At 36.4% G+C, this 20438-nt stretch overlaps 1 protein-coding gene across 1 annotated transcript in view; it reads left to right on the forward strand.

Moving 5' to 3' along the window:
- Zfhx4 (zinc finger homeobox 4) overlaps window positions 1-20438 on the forward strand; it is a 191281-nt gene that overhangs the window by 26381 nt on the left and 144462 nt on the right. Inside the window, exon 3 of the mRNA XM_013028432.1 lies at window positions 54-556. Within this exon, the coding sequence (XP_012883886.1) occupies window positions 54-556 (503 nt within the window). The remainder of the gene's footprint in view (window positions 1-53; window positions 557-20438) is intronic.

A 20438-nucleotide genomic window follows, 5' to 3' on the forward strand; every position in this document is an offset into this window, starting at 1 on the left:
GTGTGCTGTGTTTTCTAGTCTCTATTTTTCCTTTTAATTTTTTTTTCCTGTAGTAAATAATGAGCTGCCGCCTGAAATCCGGCTTGCCAGTGGTCAGCTAATGGGTGATGACCTGTCCCTCCTTACTGCAGGAGAGCTGTCACCTTATATCAGTGACCCAGCGCTGAAGCTATTCCAGTGTGCTGTTTGCAACAAATTCACCTCTGACAGCCTGGAGGCCCTAAGTGTGCATGTGAGCAGTGAGCGCTCTCTCCCTGAAGAGGAATGGAGGGCTGTAATTGGAGATATCTACCAGTGCAAGCTCTGTAACTACAACACTCAGCTCAAAGCCAACTTCCAGCTCCACTGCAAGACTGATAAACATATGCAGAAATATCAACTGGTGGCCCACATTAAAGAAGGGGGCAAAAGCAATGAGTGGAGGTTGAAGTGCATTGCCATTGGCAACCCTGTTCACCTAAAATGTAACGCCTGTGACTACTATACCAACAGTGTGGATAAATTACGCTTGCATACTACCAATCACAGGCACGAGGCGGCCCTGAAGCTCTACAAGGTAAGCAGCAACATCCATTTCGGTTGGCACAAAATAGACAAGGAAATTAACTGTTTCAGAGCTTGGAGCACAAATGTGTAAGGTAAAAGATGGATAGGGAGAGTGTCAGAGGAAGAAAGAGAGGGAAAGAGAGAGACTGAAAGAGAGAGAGAGAGTCAGAGAATAGCAAGACAGATTCACAGTTGTTGATTAACATTCTGAGAAGTACATTGAAATATAGGACAATGGAGAGGTTATTTAAAATATGTATTACATGTTCCACTTCTACCTGTCTCAGTGGCATTGATTGTTTCATGGCAATGAATGGAAAAACTTTTCTGGTCATTGTCATAAATCAAATAATACCTTAAAATCCTTTTTACTTATTTATTGTTTTAAAAACAAAAAGCAACACATGGCATTGCTCTTAGCTAAATGTGATTGGTTGCAAGGAGCAGAGGACACAAATGGTGTCCTCTCTTGTGAATGCGTCACTTGTTTGGAGACAAATAAGAATGATCTAAACATGATGTTTTCTTTGTGTGTGCATGCAATCTCACTAAAATTGAGTAAACACTCTCTCTTAGCATCAGATGAAATTCTTCAAAAGCAAAGTCTGTTGATTTGTAACTACTAATGGCTTTTTTTCCTTAAAGGGTGTTTTGTATATATATATATAAAATTCATAAAATGGCAAAGGAAATTTTATGTTTCCTGGGAAAGCTATGATGATGTAATGAATAATTAGAAATGATGATTGGCCAACATGTCTGGGTGTTTTCAAAACTCTAATTACTGATTATTGTCTTGGTTCATATAAATATAACACATTCAGGAATAACTTACCTATTAAAAATTCTTTCTGGCCTAAAGGAATTCAGAAAATAATGTGAATCTTTAGTCATGTAACAAGTCCTAAATATGATTACAAAATCCATTTTGCAAGTGTTATCTATTGATTTACACTAGAAATCAGTGGTACCTATTGTAGAGTGAAACAACAATATCATATCTAGTTTTTAAAATCCTATTTGGAATCATGAATAAGCAAGAGAAAGAGTAGATGTGGTTATCTGGATTAGGTGTAGCAATTATTTATTTGGGCTGTTCTATTGCTATATGTTTGGTTTTTTTTCTTGAAGTTCAAATTCAAGGTGGATATACTATGAATAAGAACCTAAAGAATTTGTTACATTGTCTGTGACATTGGCACTTTGTGGATCAATAATCAAAGTCTTAGAGTTGTGTTACAGTTTGTGGGGCACAGATCCTAATGTCAGATGAAATGGTTTTAAGCATTGAAAATGAAAAGAATTAATTATAATTCATAGATTTGGCAGACAGCTCTTTTAATTGTCTACTATTTTCTGTGGATATTTAACCTAGTAAAAGTTTTAGAATTCCTAAGAGGAAAGAAAATCATTAAGTTTGTATAAATAATAGATTTAGACCTTGGGAGCCCTATAGAATATTTGTGAACTGTGTTTATATTCATACAGCACCTTTAACAATTTAACATGCTAAAGAATAGAAGATATAAATGTACAAATTTTTCGTTTTATCACTCTCATGTAAAAACATAGAGAAAGAAAGAGGGTTATATTTTATTTTCTTAGGGACAGGTATTTAATCAATTTGGCTGATAATTTTTTAAATGTATGTAGGGGTATCTACATAGTGGTGGTGGTGGTGGTGGTGATGTGTGTGTGTGTGTGTGTATGTGTGTGTGTAAAGTTTACTGATTCTTTCTGTAAGTGTGGATTGGCCACTTCACTTTTCTGCAGGGAGATTTGCAAGGTGCCAGAGTGACTCTTGAAGTTCCTTTGCAGGAAAACTGAGACATTGTCTCTGAGTCTAGAATAATCACTTGAGACAAAAGCTTCATTATAAATGAGGCTTTGAAGCTAAATAGAAAATCAAAAAGACATGCCTTTGCCTTAAAGATTTTATAAATCATATAAAATATACTTTTATAGTTACTTATCTTTTAAATATTCAAATATCTTTAGTTAGATAGTGCTTAAATATGGTCAGCCCACAAACAGAAAGTTACTTGACTGAACTTTCCTTGAATTAAAAGGTCAAAGAGAAATATCTGAGCAACTGAAACCTGGCATCAGGCAACCCAAATGTATTGTTTTGCATTGTCCTTCAAGAAGGACTTTATTCTAGTAATAACTTGTAGGAAAAAAAAAAACAACTCCTGGGGAGCAATATGTTGAACATACCATTTCCAAACTGACTTCAGAAAGTGTATAGTCAGACATAGAGGATTTCCAGCTCTGTAATGAGGATATTAGCAAGCTTGGTCGGCTTATGTCGGCACAATAAAATCCGTTCATAAGTAACATTAATTGCTTTTAAATGGGAATCTAACAAATTGGACTGAGCCTGGAAAAAAAAATCATGGTTTATCATACAGCTAAAATATTGAAATTAGACTTAAAGTAGTTTCAGAGTTAATGACTACACAACAATCTCCTATACAAAAATATTTTCATTAAGAGTTTAATTTACATTATTTTGCAGCATGAGTTATTTAGACATTAAAGGAAAGTGACAAGTGGCAGTTATAAGACAAATACAGAGCTGTGAGAAAACAGCTTTCCTCATTATTGACAACACATTGATTCAGAACACTCTAAGTGTGATGATGTGTCATTTCGATTTGAATAAACCATTTTGTCCCTCGAACTGTCAAAGTGAAGCTGTGTTACTTGAAAGTGTATGCCTTTATTCTATTTTAAAGAGGTTAAAAGTTAAAGGTTAAGGGTTAGCTTAAAAGCATCATCTGCCTAGCTGCTTAACTTTAAAATGATCAATTTAATGAAAATCTGTTTTACAGATGTTGTTTTAATGTATTTGGCAGGATTTAGGCAGCTTTAACATTAGACGTATGCTAGTAAAAATTATTTCTTTATTTGACCAGAACAACACCTTTCCTTTTATGTTTAAGGTAGATGGCTTGTGGGTTATGGTATTTTGGCAAAGAACCCAGAGGCAGAATGTGTTGATGATCTTTCCATATGGACTCAAAAAAAAAAAAAAAGAATACCTTTATGTCTATTGCTAACGATGGCTGCAAAAACAAACAAAGCTGTATTCATTTTTGGGGGTACTGTTATTTTCCTAAGATTTTTTTTAAAGAAGAAACTTTTTTTTATTACTAAGAAATCTTAGTCATTTCTTCAAGCGAAATTCTCTACAGTTCTCGAGATTATTGCATTTTGATTTTCCCTCAGACATATTAATGATGAAGCAAAATTGTTACGGAAAATGAAAGGAAAAAAAAGGAAATTTCAGATTTCCTTAACCTTTACTTTGAACCTATGAATGTATATTTAAATCAAAGTTAAAAAACAATGGGTATGCATGCATATAGAAATTGGTCCTACAAAGTAAATATCTATATATATTCATATCTCCATATAAACATATATTTAAATATGAAAAATGCTTTTAAGATGACATTACACTTGATCATATCCTTCTAATCTCATGCTTTTGCATTCTTGGACAATTTTAGTCAACTAATATCTGCATATATGGTCTCTAATAGAAGTTTGTGAAATGAGTAACAGACCAATGAATAAACTAGAGTGGTTGTTAAAGAAGCTCTTCACTTCCGATCTCTATTCTAAAACAACAAAAAAGAAATGTGTTGGAATTTGGATTTCTTAAACAATCCTGAACTTTTCTAAAGATTCCTGTGGCAAGATACAAAACCACTTAGCATTCCACATTCAAACTGAAGAAGAACAAATAAGACTTTACCCATATTTCAGATTTACACTTGAGTTTATCCTTAGCTTAGCCTGGCTGTAACTTTTCTGGCCAGCTAACTGAGCTAAGCACTACACTGCCCAAAATATATTCATGCTTTAGCTTTACCTGTATTTTGGCAGCTCTCCTACCAGTCTGTGTGTTTTTAAGTGAGGTGTTCACAACTCTGCTCTTTCAGAGTTAAAAGCTTAATTTATAGGAGCATTTTGTTTCCTTCCTGCATCTGCTAGTAGTAAGGCAGAGATGCCTAAGTGAATTCCATAATGCTGTTTCATATCTGGATTTCAAATTGGCTGAGAGCAGTGAGCAAATCTCTTGTCTCCATGGTAAGCAAAGGACAGCACAAGGGATTTAGTCCTAGGTAACTTAAAGCGTACCATTCCCCCGAGGAACATTTTTGGGTTTTTCTCATTATCCATGTTATAGATGAAAGAATACAAGAAATAAAATCGAGGCATGAGAAAAGGTTGCAGAGAAGAACACAAGTAGGTACACTGGGAGATGAGTGTAAAAAGAAAACAAAAAAGAAAGGGAATAATTGGCTTCACTCAGCTTTTTTTGTTGTTGTTTTTGTTACCAGTAAGAAATAACAACCCAATCAGCTTCAAGGTAGAAACGAGTCCCAGGCTTTTTCATTCCAATAGGTTTGAGTTCAGCTTTGCAATTTAAAATCAAATATACCCGATAGGTACCATTTCAATTACTGAACTGTCATTGTCCCCCTGCGATGGTGGAAGAGGTCAGAAGATTGTGTGGGACATATTTGCATAAAAGTCATTGTGCAGAAGGAAATTGGAATATATGTGTGTATCTAAAAAAAAAAAAACCTACACAGGTTTTCCTTAATCTTATTCTAGTCATTTGTTTAAATGAAGAAAGCTGTTTTCTGTGATAAACAAAAGTTACTCTTTTCTGTTGCTAAACGTTAAGCTGAATGTGGAAATTTTTTTGCACTTTTTTTTGTATTGGTTTCAGATTTATGTTCATTTCAAGGTTGAAAAGCATGTGAAATTTAATTCCAGTTGCAGTATTTGTTTTTAAAGTAATCACAATTCAAATTATTTCATTATATTCTGTATAAAAAGACAAGCAGGGATTAAGAAAACAATTTCTGTAGTGAAACATTACATGATTGTGAAATGCTTATAACTAATAAATACACTGATCAAATGAAGAGGAGTTGGTTAGCTAATAGCAACTAATAAATCACTGGTGTTTTCAGATCACAATGTAATTGGCCAGCCCTACTGACGACGTCTCCTTCTGTTTTTAAGCTTGACATTTGCTGAAGCACAGCCCTGTGTTATAACTGGGCTACTTCAGCACAAACATGGGCTTTTCACCACAGTCACATGGCAAGTAAAATGTTACTCAAGGAGCTGAAAAGCCTTGTGTATACTCCAAAAAAAAAAAAAGGATAAAAAGAACTATTGAAATATGGATAGATAGACATATATATAGATTCTTAAAGAGGGATTAGATGATTTTTATTATATCAATGTTGACAGATACAATTATTACTGTGTGAAATTGTTATCAAACAGATAAAATTCTTCAGATAGTTTTGTAATGGGGTTTCAATTTAATATGTCCATCTTTGTGTACAATGCATCTTGATCAGTCACCCCTTTAATCATTCTCCCTTCCATCTTATCCCTATCTGCTCCATCAAGTTTTCTAGTTCCATTTTCATGTATGTATATAGAGTATTATCACTGTATTCACACACACACACACACACACACACACACACACACACACCTTTCCACTTTCTGTTTGTTTTTCCCCTTATGTTTAGTCTCTCCTCCTATTAGGACATATTTCAGCTTCCCGATAGTCATTTTGTTAAACTTTGAGGCAAAAGTTTTTTTTTTCTTTTTAAAGCTAAGTATGATATTGGGACTATCATATCTTACTTTTGACATTTATTCTTAACCAGGCATCAAGCACATACTATTGTACTGCTGTCTATGTTCCTCATATCCTTGCTATTTTATCCTCTCTAGATCATCTTCTCATAGAAATACTTCATTTGGCCAGATTACCTATTTAATTCCTCAAAAAAAGAGCATTACTTTAATTAAAGGGAAATAAGTATTGATAAAAGCAGAAGCTATAAAAATATAAATGGCTTTTAAGTCTGTTTCATTGTGTATTTGCATAAAATACTGTTAAATCTGGATGCATTTTTAATTTGGAGGAACAGAGGAATTATATCAAGAATCAGGACTAGGTAGGGCAGTGCCTTTCCTTAAGAGCTTCCTTTACTTGCCACCTCTGAATGCACATATCATTGCATGCACACGCATATATACATCACCACCATCACCACAACACAACCATACCTCAGACAAATGGCCAATAATTTGGCACTACCATTTACCTCAAGAACATGGCACCTGTTACTATATGATTTGTGCACAGTTTTGTGTCAGTACCTTGTGCTCATATGATCATGTGGGTATAGGTACCATTAAACCAAAAGCAGCAAATGTATCATTTGCTGTTCATTCGAAGGTCACATAGGTAAAGCAGAATATGAACAGCATTATCTTAACTTTAGTCCTGTCTTTGTGTGTTTCCTGAGCTTAAATGCAATAGTCATTCCTATCAGTGGAGCTTGTATAAAGTTGCTGAAATGTTCACATGGGCGCGGGGCTGGCATGCAGCACTGAGCCAGAGTCATATGTTAGACAGGCCTCCTTCTGCTGAAAGGGTCTTGGCCCAGGGTGGAGTGAGGAGGAGCTGGCATGTGCATAATGACCACAGTTCTGCTTCCAGAACATCTGGCCTTCCTGAGTTCTACTGGAAGTGCATTACCGAGTTTGCTTTGAGTCTGAGAGCCTAGGCTCAGGCTGAGTTCAATTAGACGTGGAGATTTGTTCATTATTTAGGTAATTCAAGCCTTAAAGGTAATTTTCCCTTACATTGTCAGTGTCTGTCAGAAGCACAAAGGAAGATGTGATTTATTCAAAATGTGAAGAGTGACAACAGGGCCATAGCCCCAGTTAATCATTAGGAGATAGCTTCACAGATTACAGAGCTAAGACTAGGTAACTGGTACAGGTGCAAGGACTTGAATTCTGCTTGCACCTCACTGTACCCCACTTTCCCCCCTCTAATGAGATTCAGAATCATTTACTGAGCACTTACTATGTGTCTGCTTTTAAAATGTAACTGGTATGTATCTTCCTCCAATGTGGTAGGCTATAAGCTATCTTCCTACACCCTATGCAGGCAGAGGACTTTCTCAGATGCAGCTTTCTAATTTGACTCCAAAAATACAGATTTAGCTTGGCAATTAGATATCAAGTTTATTCATAAAATGATAAAACTATGTATTTGATCATCAAAAGTTTCCATGTTGTTTTTCAACAATACTTCATCAAAAGGCTGAGTGAGGCTGGTCTCTTGGTCAATAATTATATATAGTACAATGTCACTTATTTGCCTTGGCTTATTATTTTAAGTCCTTTTGAATAGTGATCCTTGGTTGGGAAGTTTAATGCAGCTTTTCTCAAACAGGAGGATAATGCTGCTATTGCAGTATTAGAAAGTAGAGGATAAAATCACATAATAAAGAATGTAAAAAAAAAAGAATGTAAAACGTGTCAGATTATAACTGCATTCAGCCCTCTAGTATAACCTGGCTGCCAGGATGATCTTGGAGAGTCTCTGTAAATTCAGTTTACGATACACTCAGAGTTCTGCCTCAAGACAGTACTGTAACCACCAGTTATACTGCTCAGATTACAGATAAGAGCAGTTATGCATCACAGCATTTTATTTAATGATCTTTTGTTCTGATTCTGGTTTTTCATAACTTTAAGAACTTTTGTAAGTTTGAATATAATTCATGTTAAATGTACATATATAAATATAAAAGCATATGGAGACATAAAATCCTTCTTTCAATGGAAGCATTAAATATCATAGCATAAACATTTCCCTTTCCTATTACTAAAATGGTATTAGGAAAATACTACCATCAAGTAGTGTGTGTGTGTGTGTGTGTGTGTGTGTGTGTGTATGTCTGTTGCTGGAGTTTGAAATTATGTCTTTGTGCTTGCTAGGCTGATGGTACTCTACCACTTGGGTCATGTCCTTAGTCCTGTACTTTTTGCCCTGTTTCTTAAAAGATATTTATCTGGTAAGGTCTTTAAAAAATTTTTTTTTACCCAGGGATGGCCTAGGACCACAATCTCCCTGATCTCCACCGCCCCCCCCCCCGCCACTCCTAGCCTATTGAGTTCAGTCCCATCAAACAGTTTAGAAGAAGTAGTATAAAAAAAGGTTAGAGCTAAAGAATTATGTGCCTGCTGATATCTGCTGATAAAAGTGGAATGCAAGGCTAAGGGTGGAAAAAAATTAAGCTATTCCAAGATTCAACTGCACTGGTTCACTATAGCTTGGGGAAAAAAGAAGTTTTAAAAGTTTTATAATAGAGTGGCTGGGAAGGTAGCTCAGTGGTAGAGTGCTTGCCTTGCATGCTCGAGGCCCTGGGTTCGATTCCTCAGCACCACATAATCATAAAAAGCTGGAAGTGGTGCTGTGGCTCAAGTGGTAGAGCGCTAGCCTTGAGCTGAAGAGCTGAGGGACAGTGCCCAGGCCCAGAGTTCAGGTAACACGACTAGCAAAAAAAAAAAAAAATGTTTTATAATAGAGTGGCCATTGAGAGATTAGGCAATTGACTCTATAGGAGCCATGACATATTGCAAAGTCTATTATCAAAACCAACCTGTTTTCTCATCCAGATAGTTCATCAACAATGAAATCATATTGATAACCGACTTATCAATTATTGCCCTTTCCAAGGACATTGCTTTCTGAGGAGAGAACATTTACTGTCAGTAAACATCAGTTAATAACTTTGTGTGCCTTGATCTCTCCTTTACTCTTCCTAAGTGTTCTGTGATTATTTAAATAAAGGACAGGAGGGTACTGAAATGCAGTGCAAAGCCCCTTGCTCAAGTCCTCCTAGTCAATTAGAGCCTACACTGTCATTGCCTGGCTACTTCCATGCTCATGACCCGGTCTATTGGTAAGGCATTGGTGATAAGAAAACTTTCCTGCTAACTAAAGAAAGCTGAGATCTGAGCCTCATGGTTCAAAGCCAGCTAAGACAGAAAAGTCTGTGAGACTCTAATCTGCAATAAACTATCAAAAAAATCCAGAAATAGAGCTATGGCTCTAGTGATAGAGCACTCACCTTGAGCAAAATGTTCAGGGATAATACCTAGGCCCTGAGTTCAAGCCCCAGGATTGGTAATGCTAGATAAGAAATGTATTAAGGGGCTGGGAAGGTGGCTCAGTGGTAGAGCGCTTGCCTTGCATGCATGAGGCCCTGGGTTCGATTCCTTAGCACCACATAAGCAAAAAAAAAAAAAGGTGGAAGTGGCGCTGTGGCTCAAGTGGTAGAGTGGTAGCCTTGAGCTGAAGAGCTGAGGGACAGTGCCCAGGCCCAGAGTTCAGGCCCCATGACCGGACCCCCCCCAAAAAAAAAGAAATAAAGAAATGTATTCATTACCTTGCTCATATAACTGTAACCCCCTTGTACAGTATTTTCACAATAAAAAACTTAAAAGAAAAAGAAAAAAAGAACACTTTTCTGTTTAAGGATAAGGAAGAGCAGGCTGTGGGAAAGGAAGAGAAAGCTAGGTACTACATGCATAGATTTTATCATTTAACATTCCACTTTCATAACTCTAAGCTAGCAGAATTCTGTAAAGACTTTTCAAATGTATTAGGAACTGAACCTAGCAATAGGTTTGCACATGTCAATGCATTCTACTGTAATGATAAACGTACAACCATTGTTCATCTCATCTGAGAAGAGAAACTACTAGTTAAAATGATTGCCCAAATAGTTCCTGTAACAACAGAATTTTCACTTGCAGCTGCTTCCTTTTACTGGCATGTTTTGGGTGTTTGGTATATTATGTAGAAAGGGTTAATAGGCTATGTACTGCTTCTAGAGGCTGGGTTCTCATTGTTTGCAAGGTAAATTCCTGTGGAAACTGTGTTCATTCATTTAGGTCCAGGATATATCAGCAGTAATGAACTAAGTGGTACTCCACTTACCTGAAAGAGGGGATGTGATATCCTGACACCCACCTTATTACACAGGAACAGTTACAGCAGTGTACTGCACTGAGAGCCCGAGTATGTGTATATGTGTGTCGCTCTCTTTCTTTCTCTGTCATGTATCCCTTTGACTTCTGAAGGGTTTCCTGTTTATTAATGAATAATAATTATATAGTGTATATAGTATATATATAACATATATATATAATATAGTGAAGAATAATTATTATAAAAAGAATATTATCTATTATAATTTTTAAAGATGGTCTTGTTTTGAATGATTATTTTTTGCTCTTGTGTTTCCCTTGTTCCTAATGATCCATTTATTACACGTTTCATTCAGGGAATTTTCCTCCCTGTGAACTCCCTTCTTCTCTCTCCCCAGAGTTTTGCTAATTATTTTTAATGTAAAGCTCAAAGTCTTCTTAGAACTATTTACACTGGCTGGAATTAGAGACATTAGAGGGATTCATACCTCCCTAACTCTAGTTACTTGATGCTGGAAAACAAACCTACAACAACAATGGCAACAGCAGCTAAACACACACACACACACACACACACACACAAACACAACACAAAACCTGCTGGTCTTTGACATTAATGTAGTTGTGATGCAGTTGATCCCATTTATTAGTGAAATGGGCTTTTACTGGTAACTCAGAATAGTCCTAATGTTGAGAAGCCAGAATTATTAACAGCACAAAAGCTTCTGCTCACTGCAACTGGTAGGTGTGAGGCATGTGAAGACATTTGGATAACTGTAGTGGGCAGTACCTTTCAAAGACTAAAAATTTTTCTTTTAACTTTCCATTCAGCAGGCCTGAATGTCCTTAGGGCTTAGAATTATTCACTGTTCAATTGGGGGAAATCAGGTAGCAAGCCTAATTGCCATCACTTCTGATAGAGAGTCGGTTTGCCAAGTGTCTTGGTTGAAGTCAGCATACCTGCAGCACTTACAATTGAGTAACAGAGTAGGTGAGTGACATCCATGATGGCGGAAGGCAATCATTGTCACCCTTTACTCTGAATAAAAAGTGGTATGTTCAGAGGAAGGGTTTGGATTTTTTTTTTTGTTGAAATTAGAATTACATGCCTACCAGAACTTGACATTCAGAATTTACTTTGTTTGGTGAGTTTATATCACACAATATTATAAAGGCAGAAAACATTTCTATGTACAGTATGATGCTAAATATCATTCTGTTGTAAAAAAAAAGTCCTTTAATACCTTTTGAGAAGTAACTAGCTAAAAGTATGTTGTAGCTTACTATGTTTTATTTATTTAAAACTTTTCATGGAAAACTAAGAAACTGAAAAAGAAAAGATGGTTTATCAGTACCAAGTTTTTCCAGGATGAGTATTTCTTAAAAACCTGCTCCTCTGTCTCTTAGCAAAACTTTAAAAGACACAATACCTGGGTGTTGGTAGGTCCTACCTATAATTCTAGTTATTCAGCAGGCTGCGATCTAGAGGATTAGAGTTCAAGGCCAATTTGGTCAGGGATGTCTGCCAGACTCCATTGTCAAAACCAATCAGCAAAAAGCCAGACTGGTGTAGTTCATGTGGTAGATAGGATGCCAGCCAAGAATCCTGGGCAAGCACAAGGCCCTAAGGGGGTCTCTCCCTCTCTCTCTCTCTCTCTCTCTCTCTCTCTCTCTCTGTCTCTCACAACTTTCCTCTATTCATCCAATTATTTATCACTTGGCACAGATAGGAATAACCTTTTTCTTTCTTTTTTAAAATTATGTCTGTAATAGGGCTTGAATTCATGTCCTACAGGCTGTCCCTTAACTTTTTGCTCAAGACTGGCACTCTACCACTTGAGCTACAACTCCATACTTAGGGGTTTTTGGTGGTTAATTTGGGATAAGTCTCATGGACTTTCCTGCTCAGACTAGCTTTGAACTGGGATCCTCAGATCTCAACCTCCTAAGTAGTTAGGATCACAGGTGTAAACCACTGGCACCTGACTAAATAGCTTTTTGTAATCTATGTAATCTATAGATTTCCTGATTCTGTGTTAGAAACACCAAGATAGACTTTATAAAGAGCTATGCAGTTTTAGAACATTCTTTCTAAATATACAGCTGAAGAAACTGCCTTCAATATTATCTAACTTCTTAGTTATGTCAATATTTATTTAGATTGATATTGAAAAATAGACTGTCAGGTATGATACTTACCTATTGGTCATTTTATTCATTCTTGTGAAAATATGGCTAATGATTTAACTCCAGCAGCTTAATAATGTATTGACAAATCATACAGAAAAGCCCACTTAAATCCCATACACATATAAACATATGTGGTCCCCAAATGAGTGATTGCTTTTTTTCAGTGAGGAAGAAAATTATGACTGCATTGAGAAAATCATGTGTTAAGTGATTTGAATGGCACATGGCAGAACCTCAGTGATATTTTCTGTAGGTGCCAGTGAGAACTACTTCTACTTATGTTGCTCAAACCTTGGAACGTGTGTGTGTGTGTGTGTGTGTGTGTGTGTGTGTGTGTGTGTGTGTGTGTGTGGTGTGTTAGAAAGAGCAAGAGAGATAAATGAGTTGGAAAGGGAAAGAATTCAATATATGAAACTGTATTAAACATGGATGAAGATCACAAGTTAATCATTAATGCTCTTTGTTTTGTTTTAACATAGATTGCAGAAATTTCTTCCTGTGCATTCTAAGTGTTCTCAATCCCTAGAGATAAAACCTTTGATGATGTTGTACAAGCCTTGTCAACAAGCACTGAAATCAGTTCTGTTTGTACACATGACTAATCAAAGGTTCAGTGAACAGATAGGATTTGTTGAAAGTGATAAGTTCTCCAAAAAGTAGCCCCACTAATTGTAGAAGCACATTAAACCTTTTTGCTCCAATACAGGCAGATCCTGAATCCAACTTTGGAATTGCCTCCTCTTTGCAAAAGCTTTCCCTCTGTCTCTTAAAAAGCACTGTGTGTGTGTGTGTGTGTGTGTGTGTATGTGTGTGTGTGTGTGTGCGTATGTGCTGATCCTGGGATTTGAACTCACAGCCTGGGCACTGTCCCTGAACTTTTGAGCTCAAGGCTAGCTAACACTCTACCACTTGAGCCACAGTACCATTTCCAGTGTTCTGGTGGTTAATTGGAGAGTCTCATGGACTTTTCTGCTTTGGCTGGCTTTGAATGTGATCCTCAAATCTCAGCCTCCTGGGTAGCTAGGATTAGGTGCCACAGGCACCTGGCTCTGAAGAAGCATCTTTTAAAGAAAGATTTTCTTAAGTTAATGTCTTCCCTCTGTATTATTCTATTTTCCTATTTGGTCTTTAATTCACAACAGATACCATTAAATACTCAGGCTCAGAGGTATACTCGAAATTCAGGGAATTGGGGAGTTTGAACAAATACCTCCTTAAATTGACCAGAGTAAGAAAATGATTAACTAAGACAGCCATCTCAATGTTTAAACATGCAATTATTTAGGGAAAGGTGAGTAAAAATTCAATGAGAGCAGTTCTAAAATGGAAAATGAAGAAAAAGAAGCCGTGTGCTACAAACCCTGCCATATTGACACATCAGTTACTGTTGAACTTTGCCATCTGCTTTATGTTTTTTTTAAATTCTTTTTATTTGAGACAACTTGATTGAGATACAATTTGTATATCATGCAGTTCCCGTTTAGAAGCATTTAGAATATTCACAGAATGATGCAACCATCATCATAATGCATTTGGAATCTTTTCATTATCATAGAGGAAAGTTTGTAGCATTTTATCCATCCACAAATATCTCCCTCTCTTCCATTCATAGCCCTAAGTTACTTCTAATTTCTTTCTTTTGGGTAGGTTTGACTATTCTAGACATTAAGTATATCTATCTATCTATCTATCTATCTATCTATCTATCTATCTATCTATCTATCTATCTAATCTAATCTTATTCTATAGGAACTTTTGTGATTGGTTTCTTTTACTCAGTGTAATGGTTTCAATGTTCATTCATGCTGTGGCATGTATTAGCATGTCATTCCTTGATCTTATGAGCTTTCCATTGTATGGCTATTCTATATTTTATTCTGCTCCTCTCAGTTGGACATTTAGGCTGTTCCCTCTCTGGGTTTTTTGGAGAGTGATTCTATAAACATGTAGAATAAAATTTGAATGGAGGTATGTTGCCATTATTCTTGGATATGTATATAGCAGATAAATAGCTGGATTAACAGTTACTAATGTATGCTCATTACTCTCACTTTTTATTTTATGTCTGGTCAATTTCTTTTCCCTTTTTGTGTAAAGGATGTTTAAGACTAGAAATGTAGCTTGGTGGTAGAGCAGTTACCTAGAATGCATGAAACTCTGGGTTCATTTGCCAGCACCACAAAAAAATAGCACTTCCAATTTTTATCATTATTCCAATGCCCTTTTCCCCAGCCAATTAGTTTAGTGAAATAATTGTTACCAACATTTATTGAGGTATTTGATGAGGCAAAATAATATCTTTAATTCTTTAGATATATTAATTCTTTTTTTCTTTTCTCCCGGTGACTCCTTAAGATAGATAACACTATTATATCATGTTGAACATAAAGAAACTAAAACAATGAACATTTAATCATCTAAACTTACACAGCTGGTAATGCTCTGACTAAGCCAGGATTTAAATTCTGATCTCCTCAGCCATAACATAACCCGCAGTGTTAAAATCAGGCTGATGATGAATCACAGTAAAGACAGCATTGAGATGAGGTACTTGAGCTGGAAGGCCTATTGTGACAGAAAGGGATGAAAATAAGGGTATTACTACACTAGATGGTTGTGGTGGTGGGAGCATGTATCCCTTGAATGGCAGGAAAGAAGCAATGATGCTATGGATATAAATTTAGAAGCCAGGTGCCAGTGGCTCATGCCTAATGATGGCTACTTAGGAAGCTGAGATGTGAGAATTGCAGTTCAAATTTATCCTGGGCTGGAAAGTCAGTGAGACTTCCCATCTCCAATTAGCCACCTAGAAAGTGGCTCAAGTGGCAGAGCACTAGCCTTGATCACACACACACACACACACACACACACACACACACATTTAGAGATGGTAAATTAGAAAAATTCATTCATGGCTGGGAAGTTGGCTCAGTGGTGAAGCACTTGCCTTGCATGCCTGAGGCCCTGGGTTCGATTCCTCAGCACCACATAAGCAAAAAGAACAAAGCCGGAAGTGGCGCTGTGACTCAAGTGGTAGAGCGCTAGCCTTGAGCTGAAGAGCTGAGGGACAGCGCCCAGGCCTAGAGTTCAGGCCCCACAACCGGACCCAAAAAAAAATTCATTTATAAGCCTTAGCTCTTTTTGATGTCTGAAAAGTTAACCATTTCTGTTATTTATGTACTATTTTCTCTGAAAAATATGTACAAATTGAATCTCCTGTGTTGGTAGTATAAACATTGCAATATTTATGATAGATTAAATTTACTGAAATACATTTTGTTAGATTTATGTTCTAGTAATACACAACTTTATTTATTCTTGTTGCTGGTCCTAGGGCTTGACTCAGGTCCAGGCCTGGCCCTGGAGCTTTTTGCTCAAGCTAGTGCTCTACCACTTGAGCCACAGCTTCACTTCCAGTTTTTGAGTAGTTAATTGGAGATAAGTGTCTTACAGACTTTCCTGCCTGGGCTGGTTTAGAAATGTGATCCTCAGAGCTCAGTCTCCTGATTAGTCAGGATTATATGCATGAGCCACTGACTCCCAGCTTCACTAATATTTATGGTTAATTCTATCCTGTGCTGGACCTCAAAGGTGAATAAGAGAGCCACAAAGGGAAATGATATAGTTCCTGTCCTCAGTAACTCACCCAGTTTAGAAGAAAATCATTTTTTTCTATATTTTATTTTTCTTGTATATTGGTCTCATTCAATCATCCTTAATTCCAGAATTTGTAGGAACATCTTTAGTCTTATACATAGAACATTCCAGCAGTGTTTATTCTCTGTGTCATCTAGAGAATTATTATTTAGGATTTTTTTTTAAAGTATTTGGGAACAATTAGATTCTGCCTTTCAGGAATTTGACAAAGAGTATCTCTAATTCCACACCAGAATGACTTTATCTCATTTTCAAAAATACAAACACTGGAAAGCAGTGGCTCATGGCTATAATCCTAGCTACTCAGGAGGTTGAGATCTGAGGATCACACATCAAAGAATCACACTTCAAAGCCAGCCTGAGCAGGAAAGTCTATGAGACTCTTATCTCCAATAAACTACTCAGATAAAGCCAGAAGAGGAATTGTGATTCAAGTGGTAGAACACTAGCCTTAAGCATAAAAAGGCTCAATGACAGCATCCAGGCCCAGAGTTCAAGCCCCAGGACTAGAAAAAAAAAAGCAAAAATAATGCATAGTCACAGTAAAATTCAAACTTTCTAATTTTTTTGCCTCCACCTCTCTACCTATGTCATGTCTGAGAGTATATGATCTTTATGTTTTCAAACTGATAAGGAAATGGACAAACAAATATTACAGGGTATTTTTCTTGCTAAATATAAGAATGTTCTTCTTTCTATAGATATGAAACAAGCAAGTTTATATACTGTTTCTGATGTAATTGGGTAAAATAGTTTTCATATGTTATTTATGACTCTTTCAAGCACAATTCTTTTTGATTCAAACAATGCCCATTTTTCCTTAAAGTTTTCAATTACAAGAGACTTTCTGCACTTCCTAGGCCTGTTGATATGGGTAGGGTGAGGTCAGGGGTTGGGCTGCCAGTGTTCCTACTGTTAGAACATTGCCATTACATAATTTCTTCTTTCTGTTTACCATGAAAACAAATTAAAGGGATATTATGCAAGAAAACATGATAATCATCCATATTATCTCATGCTAAAAGATTCTCTGGAGTGCTTTCTTGAGTTGGAAACCCAAGGAAAGTGAACAATTGGCTGTCTACTTCAACATTTATGTCATAAACATTTGATGAGCTTAATAAGCTTGGATGAGGCATGTATCCATTTTAGATACCCACCCATCAGTAATATATTAGGACAGAATGTGGAGAGAGGGCATAGTGAGATGTTTCAAAGACAATGAAAACAATGCACAATTATCTCCCTGGTTTCAAAGTTTAAAAGACTTAAGTCAGACAATTTTTCTGTCTTCGGATGTCCAACTGACTTTTCTCATCTTTATGTGTTTTCTGGCAAGCATTTCTGTGTCTTAGTTAATATATAAATAAATGGAGGAAAAAACCTATTCCACTGAGTTCTGTAGATCTTAATTAAGGTATAAAAATAGCTTTGTAAAAAAGTACTCCGAGATGAAAGATTTTTCTTATATGTGGAAAATATTACTCATGTCTTGTCAGCACATCTACTCTATTGGCATTGCTTTTTGTACTTGGAGATAACTTTTGCTTTTTCATTTTATTGTGAAGGTACTTCCTTTTTAAATTTCTATAAGTACATTTGGCTTCATTATTATATCCAGACCATGTCATTCCTGAATAGCCATTCTCAACTTATTCTGTGTCATTGGTCTTCAATGGAAATTTACTTTGAAGAAGTATGTATATATAGTCATCATAGGAAATAATTATTTGTGTTTCCTTCATTATGTATTGACTGTTTCCTAGAAGTTTGTCTACAGGAAAGTAAATGCCTATTATACTTCTAAATTCTAGTTTCCAAGTCTACCAGGTGTGAATTTGCAAATGAGTAGCAGTAAGTGGCGCTCTGAGCTGACAAACAGAAAGCCTCAGTACTTGATATTAGTTTTATTTTTGCCTTTGTTATAAGACAGTAATCTTTCATCTGTAAAATGGGTTCTGAGTTATCACTAGAATTAGAAAATGAACATCAATAATCTGTATGATCTTATCTAAATCAGTTCTAAGTTCTCAGAGATGAATTTACATTAATATCTTATTCTCAATTACTGTTATAAATTATAATGTTCACCATATTGCTAATTTCCCATTACTTTGTTCAATTCATGAATGTATGTTTATATGTTTTTCAGAAGAAGGGTAAAAAGAAAATTTTTAGCCAAGCACTGGTGGCTCATCCTGGAATCTTATCTACTTAAGAAGCTAAGATTTGAGGATCAAAGTTGGAAGCTTAGACAAAAAGTCTATTAGATTCTTATCTTCAACTAGACACCAAAAAGCTGGAAGTAGATCTGTGGATCTAATGGTTGAATACTAGCTTTGAGTAAAATGCTCCAGGATAGTATGTAGGCCCTGAGTTCAAGCCCTCACGCCCTAGATTTAGCACCTTGAGTTCAAGCCCCAGGTCAACCATCAAAATTATATCTATACCTATATCTGTATCTATATCTCCTTTAGAGAGAAATGATATGTCTTAAACCCCTTACTTATTTTACTAGTCCTTTCATTGATTCTTGTCTGTCAGGGAATAAAAATATGGCATCAAGCCACACAGGTATTGTTCAGGTGGAGTTCATGATTTAGTGAAAGAGAGAGATAAGCAATTGTATAATCAGATGTTAAACAAAGATCAATTATTTATCATCGTAACATATAATTAGCACTTTTGATTTGAAACATTTATGTCATTAGTACTTTGGGTTTGTATAAAATGAATTCTCTAATTTTGGAAGAAAGTGAAGAATTTATGGATTTCTTTAGAGAGGTATCTGTGGGCTGAAGTAAGTTGACTTCAGTGGGTATCATTCAAGTATATATATGTATATATGTATATATATGTATGTGTATATACATATATATGTGTATATGTATATATATGTATATATGCATGTATATATACATACATATATATATACACACATACATATAGATATGTATGTGTATATATATATATATTCAGTCCTGGAACTTGAATTTAGGGCCTAGGTGCTTGTCCTTGAGATTTTTTTCTTTCTTGTTCTACCACTTGAACCACAGCTCCATTTTTGACTTTTGCTGGTTAATTGGAAATAAAAGTATTACAAACTCTCTTGCCTGGGCTGGCTTTGAATCAGAATCCTTAGATCTCAGTCTTCTAAGTATATAGGATTACAAATGTGAGACTGGGGGCTGGGAAGGTGGCTCAGTGGTAGAGCGCTTGCCTTGTATGCCTGAGGCCCTGGGTTCCATTCCTCAGCACCACATAAGCAAAAAGAAAAAGCTGGAAGTAGCACTGTGAATCAAGTGGTAGAGCGCTAGCCTTGAGCTGAAGAGCTGAGGGACAGTGCCCAGGCCTAGAATTCAGGCCCCACGACCGGACCCCCCCAAAAAACAAAAAACAAAACAAAACAAAAAAACAAATGTGAGACTGGCAGTACATTTACCATCAGAGAGGAAATACTATTAAACTTTTTGAAGTAATGAAATGTTTATGTGAAAAGTCATTCTGGAAATGGCTTGTATGACTAGTAGGCCAATTTGTATAGAATATGGCATAGAGATTGGATGAGATGAACCTGATAATTACCCACCTAGTTTCGATGTCACCTAATGCACGTGGAGTCTCTTGAAATGCCCCTCTTTTTTGAGTGTGTTTCAAGATATTTATTTAAAGATATGAATGTGATCAGCCAAATTTACAGGCTGCTAGACAAGAAGGTTTGAAGATGGCTTGAAGCTCTAAAGATCTCCACAGGAAGGTAGTGAGCATGGTAATCATACTGATCTTCCCTCCAGTGGCGTTTGCTCCTCTCAATTCAAGAAATTGATTCCCTTCTTCTCCCATGGAATCTTCCTTATGACAGGTTTTAGGATTTTGCTAGTGTCTGCCTATACTGTGAAGCCATAGGAGGCGTAACCTTTCTTCTGCATTGTCTGCCTCTATGGACAAGAGTCAAGCGTGTGTGCGCACACGCGCGCGCGCACACACACACACACACACACCACTGTAGTAGGAAGCATGGCAAGGCTTCCTATGGAAAAGCTCTCTATATAGAGATCATTTTTCTGCATCTAGAAGCAGGTTAAAAAAATCCAAGATTGGACTGGGAAGGTGGCTCAGTGGTAGAGCGCTTGCCTTGCATGCCTGAGGCCCTGGGTTCGATTCCTCAGCACCACATAAGCAAAAAGAAAAAAGGTGGAAGT

The sequence above is a fragment of the Dipodomys ordii genome, unplaced genomic scaffold (genome assembly GCF_000151885.1).
Source record: "Dipodomys ordii isolate 6190 unplaced genomic scaffold, Dord_2.0 Scaffold109, whole genome shotgun sequence".
Taxonomy (NCBI): Eukaryota; Metazoa; Chordata; class Mammalia; order Rodentia; family Heteromyidae; genus Dipodomys; species Dipodomys ordii.